This window comes from Dendrobates tinctorius, unplaced genomic scaffold (assembly GCF_039654945.1).
Source record: "Dendrobates tinctorius isolate UK_male_01 unplaced genomic scaffold, ASM3965494v1 ptg000011l, whole genome shotgun sequence".
NCBI classification, from domain to species: Eukaryota; Metazoa; Chordata; class Amphibia; order Anura; family Dendrobatidae; genus Dendrobates; species Dendrobates tinctorius.
In genome coordinates this window covers 116,301,254-116,312,500 of record NW_027361679.1, presented here as the reverse complement: position 1 = coordinate 116,312,500, position 11,247 = coordinate 116,301,254, and the positions used below count along the sequence as shown (strand labels likewise).

Genomic DNA, 11,247 nt, shown 5'->3' with positions numbered 1-11,247 from the left:
GATGCTCAATTGGTACCAAGGGGCCCAAAGAGTGCCCAGAAAAAATTCCCCACACCATGACACCACCACCACCAGCCTGAACCGTTGATACAAGGCAGGATGGATCCATGCTTTCATGTTGTTTACGCCAAATTCTGACCCTACCATCCGAATGTCGCAGCAGAAATCGAGACTCATCAGACCAGGCAACGTTTTTCCAATCTTCTACTGTCCAATTTCGATGAGCTTGTGCAAATTGTAGCCTCAGTTTCCTGTTCTTAGCTGAGAGGAGTGGTACCCAGTGTGGTCTTCTGCTGCTGTAGCCCATCTGCCTCAAAGTTCGACGCACTGTGCGTTCAGAGATGCTCTTCTGCCTACCTTGGTTGTAACGGGTGGCAATTTGAGTCACTGTTGCCTTTCTATCTGCTCGAACCAGTCTGCCCATTCTCCTCTGACCTCTGGCATCAACATGGCATTTCCGGCCACAGAACTGCCGCTCACTGGATTTTTTTTCTTTTTCGGACCATTCTCTGTAAACCCTAGAGATGGTTGTGCGTGAAAATCCCAGTAGATCAGCAGTTTCTGAAATTCTCAGACCAGCCCTTCTGGCACCAACAATCATGCCATGTTCAAAGGCACTCAAATCACCTTTCTTCCCCATACTGATGCTCGGTTTGAACTGCAGGAGATTGTCTTGACCATGTCTACATGCCTAAATGCACTGAGTTGCCGCCATGTGATTGGCTGATTAGAAATTAAGTCTTAACACACAGTTGGACAGGTGTACCTAATAAAGTGGCCAGTGAGTGTATATACATACATATACTCATTTTCACATATATATAGATATAACTGTTTATGGGGCTGTAGTGTGGACCCTATAATCAGTTGTCCTGGCGAGCCTTCAGCAGCCCAGTCTGACCCTGGCTGTGGTAATTCATTACATGACCAGCAGCTCTTCTATTGGCTCTCACCATAATGCTGTGTGATTGGTCAGTTATCTACATGACCACTCGGTGTGCTGATGCCCGAATATCTATGGCTGGTAGTGATATTCAACTAGTCACAGATCAGTGAGTACTATCCGTTAGTGCGATTGATTGTTGTTTGCACTTTACAGCGGTTACTATGCAATTGCTGCATTCTTGTACTCATAGACTGTATATAGGGGGCATGTTTGGCCGGTGGCCATTGCTATTTTTGTCCCTTTCCCTGATGACGCGTGTATGTGATGAAACATGTCGGGGGGACTACATGCTTTTAATTAAGTGCCCCCTTATGACAAGGAAGCAAGTGCTTATTCAGCATACATAATGTGAGCAGATTAGGGTCTTATTCCATTGTAATCACTTATCTGTCATATTCCCATTTATTTTGATAACCGATAAAAGTTAAGTTTTATGACCTGCTAGTGAGGATTACGCTGTGCGATTTCTCCCCTTTTAGTTTTCAATTAGTAATATAACATGTCTGCTCCCCTACTCAGGCAAATCAAGCCCCCCAACTGCCATGTTGGCTCTCATCTGGCTACCTAACCATTGCTGCCAGTCTGCACCATCAACAAGCAACTCTGACTCTACGGCACCAACCGAGAGGCCTCTGTGTAAGGCCAGATTCCTAAAGGTTGAAGACTAGTGCAACCCCTGAGTCTGGTAAATGGAGTGGCTTGTGCTAAGTCTGTCCATAGTAGACATTTATAGAGTGGACTGGTGACCAGTGACTATTCCTCATGACTGCCATGGCTTGTTCAGCACTCGTTTGTAGTCTTTATGTTCACATATTTTTTGACATGTCCAGGAGCGTGAAGGTATGTTCTGAGTGATACAGAAATGCTGACAATTAGCAGGCATAGATGACGGGGAAAGTCAGGCAGGTAGCACAATGGCATTACAAATGACATCAGGCTTGGTTCAGAGTTAATGAGCAAGCTGTGCCCCCCACCCCCCCAGATCTGTGATTAAATGGAAGGAGGCATTATCAGGGGGGCTTGTATTAGGAGCAAGAAGCAGACCCCACCCCTTGATCTGCAACAAAGCATCCTCGAAGGCAGAGCACTCAGAAGCTGTGTCTGTCACTGTGAATAATTCTTAATAACCCATACTCTGACAGTTGGGAACACTACTACAAGTATGAGCCTTTATAGTTCGTCATTGTGAATCCTTATCTTTTAATCTCCCTTGAATAGCACTTTAAACACTGTGTAAACGCAGTCAGGATCGCTGGTGCATCGCTAGGTGGTCGCTATTGAGCTGCCACACAGGCAGATCTCACCAGCGACATAGCAGGGGACGGGGGTCGCTACTTACCTGTCAGACGAGGCGATCCTGCGTCCTCCCGCCCGGCTCCACGCGTCGCTCGTCGTCACAGCAGGAAGCTGATGACGAGAAATGATCCAGCAGCTTCTCGCGCGATCAGCGATTACCAGCGGGGGAGCCGGTCGGAGGTAAGTATCACATGCAGCGATATCGCTAGCAATATCGCTGCAACGTCACAAAATCGGTGACTTTACAGCGATATTGCTAGCGATATCGCAGTGTGTAATGGGGGCTTAACTTTTGGCTGCTCAGTTTTTGTCTACAGGTGAAACAAATTACCTGTAAAACTTCAACAGCGTTAAAAGAAATGCTGTAAGCTGCAAAACAATCAATGCATGGAGACCGTATCTGTGATCCAAGCTTGCTTCTGGTACTGTATATATGTCCTGGACTTGGTTATGTCACTGGCTCCATGCACTTTGTTGAGCTGCACCAAAATCCTTCTCAAATCTGACCCTGTATGAGACCTTACATGAAGCAAATCTTAGGTGATGTGTTATGCGATTGTAATATTTCACTGTTCTGCAATATACCCACCATTCCACCTTTCTTTGTGGCATCAATGTGCAAGTTCTGGGTTTTTAATGTTTTAAAGCGAAGACCATTCACGTTTCATTTCCTTAATGTAATTCTTTCTAATATAAAGGTTCCGCTCAGGCATTTCAGCTATTTGCATCTTGAAATCTGGATGAATCCTCGAAATGATTCTGAGGTCACATAAACTTCAAGCTCGGCCTTCAAAGGACCCTAATTCTTCACAGAAAGGAGCAGAAAGTAGTATCGTCCAGACCACTCCGTCTCCACACAGAGAACAGCTAAGGGTGAGGATTTAAGAGCTCAACTGCATTGGTGTCACCAAATTATATCAGTAGGTGAAGTGATTATTGCACCCACTTAGTCTGGTTTTCCAACATATTTATTCCCAAGCCTTGAAAATTAAAAAACAAACCACATTCTCCACTATACTCAGGTCTGCAGGTCCAAGACTGCTTTCCCAGAATTGCTTCTTTTCGCCTGGCGGCAGTGGTAATATCACGGCTGCAGCACACATAACTAATGCAGTCACTCATTGTTCTTCAGCAGTGCTTCAGAAATGGTCTGATATTGATATGATTTATTAGCTGCAATGGTCACTTATGCTGTAATTATGACCAGTGTCGGACTGGGATGTCAAAGGCCCACCAGTAAAAAACTCCAGGGCCCCACTTTTCAGCTACATGCAAATGTGACATTATCTTCAATCACAAATGTATATAACAATGAAATGGGTAGATTTTTAACCCCTTCCTTACACTGGACGTACTATTCCGTCCATGTGACCTGGGACTTAAGTCCCATGGACAGAATAGTACGCCATACGCGATCAGCTGCGCTTACGGGGGGAGCGCAGTTGATCGTGGCCGGGTGTCAACTGATTATCACAGCTGACACCCGACACTATGTGCCAGGAGAGGTCTCAAACTGCCCCAGCACATTAATCACTGGCATACTGCGATCAAACATGATTGCGGTATACCCGGGGCTTAGGGAAAAATCGCGGGGGGCATAGACAAAAAAACAATGCTTTATCATCATACTGCCGATCAAAAAGTGCAATAACACTCGATCAAAAAGACGAATCTAAATAAATATGGTACCGCTGAAAACGTCATCTTGTCCCGCAAAAAATGAGCCACCATACAGCATCAGGAGTGAAAAATTAAAAAAGTTATAACATAAAAAAAGATATAAATGAGGTATCGCTGTCATCGCACTAACCCAAAGACTAAAACCGCTTTATCAATTTTACCACACGTGGAACGGTGTAAAGGCCCCCCCCAAAAAAAGAAATTCATGAAATGCTGTTTTTTGTTTATTCTGCGTCCCATAAATCGGAGCAAAAAGCGAAAAAAAGTCACGTGCCCGAAAATGGTACCAATAAAAATGTCAACTCATCAAGCAAAAAATAAGTCCTCAAATGACTCTGTGGGTCAAAATATGGAAAAATTATAGGTCTCAAAATGTGGTGTTGCAAAAACTATTTTTACAATAAAAAGCGTCTTTTAGCGTGTGACAGCTGCCAAACATAAAAAGCCGCGATAAATAGTAAATCAAACCCCCCTTTATCACCTCCTTAGTTAGGGAAAAATAATTAAATAAAAAAAGTATCTATTTCCATTTTTGTTAGAGCTAGGGCTGAGATTAAGGTTAGGGTTGGAGTTAGAATTGGGGGGTTTCCACTGTTTAGGCACATCAGGGGCTCTCCAAACGCAACATGGCGTCTGATCTCAATTCCAGCCAATTCTGCGTTGAAAAAATCAAACGGTGCTCCTTCCCTTCCAAGCTCTGCCATGCACCCAAACAGTGGTTTACCCCCACATATGGGGTATCAGCCTACTCAGGACAAATTGCACAATAACTTTTGGGGTACAATTTCTCCTGTTACCCTTGGGAAAATAAAAAAAAATATTTGGGCCAAAAATATTATTTTTGTGGAAAGAAATATGATGTTTTTTATTTTTATGGCTCTATGTTATAAACTTCTGTGAAGCACTTGGGGGTTCAAAGTGCTCACCACACATCTAGATAAGTTCCTTGGGGGGTCTAGTTTCCAAAATGGGGTCACTTGTGGGGGGTTTCCACTGTTTAGGTACATCAGGGGCTCTCCAAAAGCGACATGAAGCTCGCAGACCATTCCATCAAAGTCTGCATTCCAAAATGTCACTACTTCCCTTCCAAGCCCCGACGTGTGCCCATACGGTAGATTTTCCCTTCCCCATGACAGCACCGCAGATATGAGAGATGGTATCCGCCCCCAGGAAACAGGAAACCTGTAGCAGAGTCATAAGAAGGGGGCAGCACCTCTCTCCTCAGTTTGGTTTCCTGTTTCCCACAGGCGGATCCAGGGCAGAGTCCGTACCTCCGGAGGGATCCCCCTCTGATGTTAGCCGGTCAGGAGGCCGAGGTCCGCAGGGAGAGGATGGCAGCGGGGCGCGGTGGCGTGTGCCTGTCACCCCAGCTTGGTGGGCGCTGTGAACAATGTCCTCCTCGTGAGACTCCCCGGCGGCTGCTCCGGTGGGAGGCTGGTCCGGGGGAGGCGTGGCCACCATGACGCCGGTGCCGACTGAATGGCGACAGCTTCCGAGGTCGCACCCGAAGTGACGTCACATGCCGGGGGAGCGGTGTACTGGGCACTTCCGGGAGGGAGCGGTCCCAGAAGCGCGCACCGCTCCTCCATAAAAAGGGAAGCAAGGCAGGTGCCACCGATCCCTGAGACGCTGCATACAGGCTCCAGGATAGCAGAGCCAGATCAGCAGCGGGGCGCAGATGGATCGTGAAGGCGAGATGCGCGCGCAGGAGGAAGAGCCACAGGCCACCGGGGTACCCAGAGGGCCGGGTGAGTGCCTTGGTAAGGCAACACTTGATATTAACAGCTGCCCTATGTATTAACAGCTGCCCTAGGGAAAGGCCACATTGAAACAAAAGAACAAAGAGTGTGCATTATGCAAAAAGGCCCTAGCTAAAACTTATGAGAAGCGACTCTGTATGCATTAAAAAAAAGTGGCCGAAGAGTCACCATCCCTACTCCAGAGCATTAAAACTATGATCCGGGATCAAGTAAAGTCGACAGTCAAAGATGAATTGAAGGAGCAGGCTACACTTAGCTCCGATGTAACACCCGCTTCACCCCCGCCTCCTCTTCCTCCCACAGAAATAACTACCGACATAGAATCTGAGGAGGAGCAAGGAGAGAGAGGGCCATCAGACTCGGACCTGGATTCCTCGGACGAGGAAAAGGGTCGGCCATATTTCCTATCTGAGGACATAGTAATTTCCCAAGAACTTGTAAGGTCCACAATGGGACTGGAAACACAAAAAAAGCCAAAATCAATTCAAGATGCTATGTTTAGTAACCTGGAGGGGAAAAAACGAAGGGTTTTTCCCTTTCACGATAACCTGTTAAATTTAATCAAGAGGGAATGGAAAAAACTCAACAAAAAAAGTCAATACTGCAGGCGCTCAAACGTAAACACCCGTTTCATGAGGAGGTATGCGATAAATGGGGGAAAAAGCTCCCAGACTAGATGCTGCCATTGCTAGTACATCCAGAGGAATAGCATTGCCATTTGAGGACATGGGCGCCTTAAAAGATCCCCTTGACAAGAAAGCAGACGCCTTTTTAAAATCTGCTTGGGAGGCATCGGCTTGGTTGTTTAAGCCGGGGGTGGCCGCCACTTGTACAGCACGTGCCATGGTCAAATGGTTAGATGAATTAAGTGACCAGATTAAGAATAAATGCCCAAGGGAGACACTGCTGGAGGCAATACCTTCCCTACAGAAGGCAGCGGGATTCCTGGTTAACGCCGCAGTAGATTCCGTCCGAGGAGCCGCCCGTGCATGCGCCCTTTCAAATTCAGGCCGCAGAGCACTGTGGTTAAAAAACTGGTCGGCAGACTTCCAGTCAAAGGTTAAACTCTGCGCCGTCCCTTGTGAGGGTCAATACCTGTTTGGGAAAGCATTGGACGAAATTTTAGAAAAAACGTCAGAAAAGAAAAAACGGTTTCCACCCCCCTTCCCTAGGCATCGGTGGACTGAAACTCGTTCATCCTTTCGTGGAGCAGGGAATAGAAGGAGCCGAGGGTGGCCATACGATAGAGCCATGCGGGACAGACCCTGGAGGGGAAGAGAAAAAGGATTCCTCTTTAGTAAAACCACCCCGAGACCCGATACTAAGCAATGACGCCAGGGCGGTTGGGGGAAGGCTTCGGTTCTTTGTCCATCAATGGGTAGCATTGCCCGCCTCAAAGTGGGTAACCGACCTGTTAGCCGGGGGCCTGCAACTAAGCTGTCTAAACCTTCCACCTCAAAGAGAAAAGTGGCCCGGGTAGCCAAAAAGAATTAGGCCACGCTAGAAAAGGAGATTCAACTCCTCATACAAAAAGAGGTACTAATAAAAGTACCGTATTATCAAGAAGGGAAAGGGTTTTACAGCACTCTGTTCCTCACGCCAAAACCAGACTGGTCACTAAGAACCATATTCAATCTCAAAGCCCTGAACCAATACATCAGGACAGAGAAATTCAAAATGGAGACCTTGGGATCAGCAGTGAAGCTACTCGACCCGGGTTGCTACATGGCAGTAATAGATCTTACCGACGCCTATTACCATGTCCCAATATGGGGAGAACACCAACAATATCTAAGACTGGTGGTAGAGATTGCTCAAGTCTCCACTCATCTACAGTACCAGTGCCTACCCTTCGGGGTATCAGTAGCCCCTCGTATATTTACAAAAATCATCGGGGAAGTAGCGTCCTTTATAAGAAGGGAAAATATACTGTTGGTACCCTATCTAGACGTTTCCTCGTCATAGCAAACGACAAGCGAAATTGCGAAAATGCAGTTACAAAGGTCCTGGGAATATTGACCAGGTTAGGCTGGATGATCAATCTAAAAAAATCCAGATTAACTCCAGTTCAGTCACAAGAATTCCTTGGAATTCAATTGGACTCATTGAAACAGCAGTGCATTCTTCCAGAAAGGAAAATAGGGGCTATCCAACAAAAAATATAACGGATACAATCCGGTCGAACCATATCAGTAAGAGAGGCAATGTCACTCCTGGGCACGTTAACAGCAACAATCCCAGCGGTCCGGTGGGCACAAGCCCATACGAGAGAATTACAGTGGCAGATCCTATCCGAGCAGGAGAGGGGTCCCTCCAATTTAAACTGGGAGATCATTCTCTCACCTCAAGTGCAGGAGTAATTAAAATGGTGGCTGAGCACCGAAAACTTAAACAGATCAGTGCCTTGGACTACTCAAAACTCGGTGGTACTGACCACGGACGCAAGTCCGAGTGGTTGGGGGGCACACATGGAGAAACGAACCCTACAGGGCCAGTGGGAACCCGGAATGAAGGATGCATCCTCAAATCTAAAAGAACTGGCGGCTGTAAGGCGAGCCCTTCCCCTAGTGAAGCGACAAGTGCAAGGGAGACATGTCACCATATTATCTGACAACAACACGGTCCTAGCATACATAAACAGACAAGGGGGCACAAGGTCGGCAACCCTTATGGCAGAAGCCAGGGAATTATTCACATGGGCAGAAAACAATTTTCTATCCTTATCGGGTACACATTTAAAGGGGGCAGACAATTATCTGGCCGATTATTTAAGCCGTCATGAACTACACCAGGGAGAATAGTCCCTAAATCAAAAAATATTTGGGGAAATCTGCGCTGCCTGGGGCACACTAGAGGTAGACCTATTTGCTACCAGGGAAAATCGAAAAGTGGACAGGTTCTACTCCCTAAATCCAAGAGAGCGACCAGAGGGGGTAGATTCGCTACTAGGCCAGTGGAAATTTCATCTGGCCTATGTGTTCCCCCCCGTTTCCATTGATTCCAGTAGTCTTGAAAAAGATCAGACAGGACTAAGCTTGAATAATCCTGGTTGCGCCCTTCTGGCCGAAGAGGGCATGGTTCACATGGCTCAGACGCATGTCTATCTCGGACCCAGGGATCTTCCCAGACACGCCGAATCTGCTATACCAGAGCCCAGTAGAACATCCCTGGGTTCACAGGCTGCACCTCACTGCATGGAACTTGAGGGGACTCCTTCTAGCAAAAGGGTTCTCAGTCCTGTTAGTAACCACCCTGCTCGCTAGCAGAAAGGAGGTAACTCCACGTAAATACTAAAAAATTTGGGAAAAATTCTTACAGTTCAGGGGCCGACAATGGACTGGGACAGCCCTAAAAATACCAATAAAAGATGTCCTAGAGTTCCCCCAGAAAGGACTAGAAAAAGGACTGTCCACAAGCACCTTAAAGGTGCAGGTATCGGCCCTGGGTGCGCTGTTTGATCAAAAACTGGCTGATCACCCATGGATCTATAGATTCATTTGGGCCTCCTTTACATCCAGGCCTACAAAATTACCATCTAAGGTAGCTCCCTGGGATCTAAACTTAGTATTAAGGGCACTAACAGCGTCTCTATTTGAACCTATTGCTTCCATCTCAATAAAGGCGCTAACGCTAAAAACAGTACTCCTGGTGGCCCTAACCTCAGCTCGTCGTATCTGCGAGCTGCAGGCAATATCTCTAAATCCACCATATACCACCTTTTTGAATGATATAGTGATCATAAAAACGGATCCGGCCTTCCTACCGAAGATAAATTTCAAATTCCACAGGGAGCAGGAGATAATTTTGCCCTCATTTTATCAAAACCCCAAATCCCAGGGAGAAAAAACCGTTGATTGTCTAGATGTCAGACGTTGCCTGCTTCAATATATAGAAGCCTCAAAATCATGGCGACAGTCTTCAGCCCTTTTTGTCTCCTTTCAGGGGACAAACAGGGGTAAGAAAGCTTCAAAGTCAACGATTGCACGATGGTTACGTATGGGTATTGCACTGGCTTATTCTTCTTTAGATCAGACTCCCCCACTGGCTGTAACAGCTCACTCTACGATAGCTATGGCCACATCCTGGGCTGAAAGGGCAAATGCTTCGGTTGAGCAGATTTGTAAGGCAGCAGTATGGTCCTCACCATCCACTTTCTTCCGACACTATAGACTAGACCTAGGGCCCTCAAACCTGGCCTTTGGGAGAAAAGTGTTGTCTGCTGTTGTCCCACCCTAGCAGTCTATTCTATCTTTCCTCTCATGTCTGCGGTGCTGTCATGGGGAAGGGAAAAAATGATAATTACTTACCGGTAATTTGATTTTCCAGAGCCATGACAGCACCGCATTATTCCCGCCCTATATTGGTAATGGTTGTGTGGTGCAGTAGAAAATTTAAAGTTGTACCTTAATAAATATATATATATATATATATATATATATATATATATATATAATATATATATATATATGGGAAAAGGTGTATATTGGTGACACTGTTATATAACATGTATGTAAACTAATAAGGCGGTTACCTTTGCATACTCTGAAACAAACTGAGGAGAGAGGTGCCGTCCCCTTCTTATGTCTCTGCTACAGGTTTCCTGTTTCCTGGGGGAGGATACCATCTATCATGTCTGCGGTGCTGTCATGGCTCTGGAAAATCAAATTACCGGTAAGTAATTTATCATTTTTCTCCCACATATGGGGTATCAGCATTCTCAGGACAAATTGGACAACAATATTTGGGGTTAAATTTCTCATGATACCCTTGGGGAAAAAAAAAATTGTGGACTAAAAGATTATGTTTGTGGAAAAAATATAATTTTTTTATTTTCATGCCCAGGCGTTATAATACTTCAGTGAAGCGCTTGGGGTTCAAAGTTCTCACCACACATTTAGATAAGTTCCTTGGGGGGTCTAGTTTCCAAAATGGTGTCATTTGTGGGGGGTTTTCACTGTTTAGGCACATCAGGGGCTCTACAAATGCGATATGGCGTCAAGTCAATTATGTGTTGAAAAAGTCAAACGGCGCTCATTATCTTCCAAGCTCTGCCATGCACCGAAACAGTGGTTCCTCCACGTATCAGGTATCAGCGTACTCAGGACAAATTGCACAATAACTTTTGCAGTCCAATTTCTCCTGTTACCCTTGGTAAAATTAAAATAAAAAAATTAGACCTGAAATAATTTTTTTGTGGAAAAAAAGTTAAATGTTCATTTTTTTTTTTTTAAACATTCAAAAAATTCCTGTAAAGCACCTGAAGGGTTAATAAACTTATTAAATGTGGTTTTGAGCACCTTGAGGGGTGCAGTTTTTAGAATGGTGTCACTTTTGGGTATTTTCTATCATATAGACCCCTTAAAGTGACTTCAAATGTGATGTGGTCCCTAAAAAAAAAATGGTGTTGTAAAAATGAGAAATCGCTGGTCAACTTTTAACCCTTATAACTTCCTAACAAAGACGAATTTTATTCCAAAATTGTACTGATGTAAAGTAAACATGTGGGAAATATTAGTTAAGTTTTTTGTGTGCCATATCTTTGTGATTTAAGGGCATAAAAATTCA

General features: G+C 45.4%; 1 protein-coding gene across 10 annotated transcripts in view; it reads left to right on the top strand.

Moving 5' to 3' along the window:
* The window catches only part of LOC141049788 (CTD small phosphatase-like protein 2-A), a 239,192-nt gene that overhangs the window by 96,382 nt on the left and 131,563 nt on the right, over positions 1–11,247 (top strand). For 7 of the 10 annotated variants that reach the window (XM_073546573.1, XM_073546602.1, XM_073546555.1 and 4 more), the window contains exon 2: positions 2,941–3,115. The exons of 1 other annotated variant lie outside the window; for it this stretch is intronic. In XM_073546573.1, the coding sequence (XP_073402674.1) occupies positions 2,996–3,115 (120 nt within the window). In that variant the 5' untranslated portion in view covers positions 2,941–2,995. Of the gene's footprint in view, positions 1–1,608; positions 1,632–2,940; positions 3,116–10,277; positions 10,354–11,247 lie in introns of those variants that run through there. 2 more of the 10 variants (XM_073546593.1, XM_073546623.1) reach the window with 2 other exon arrangements.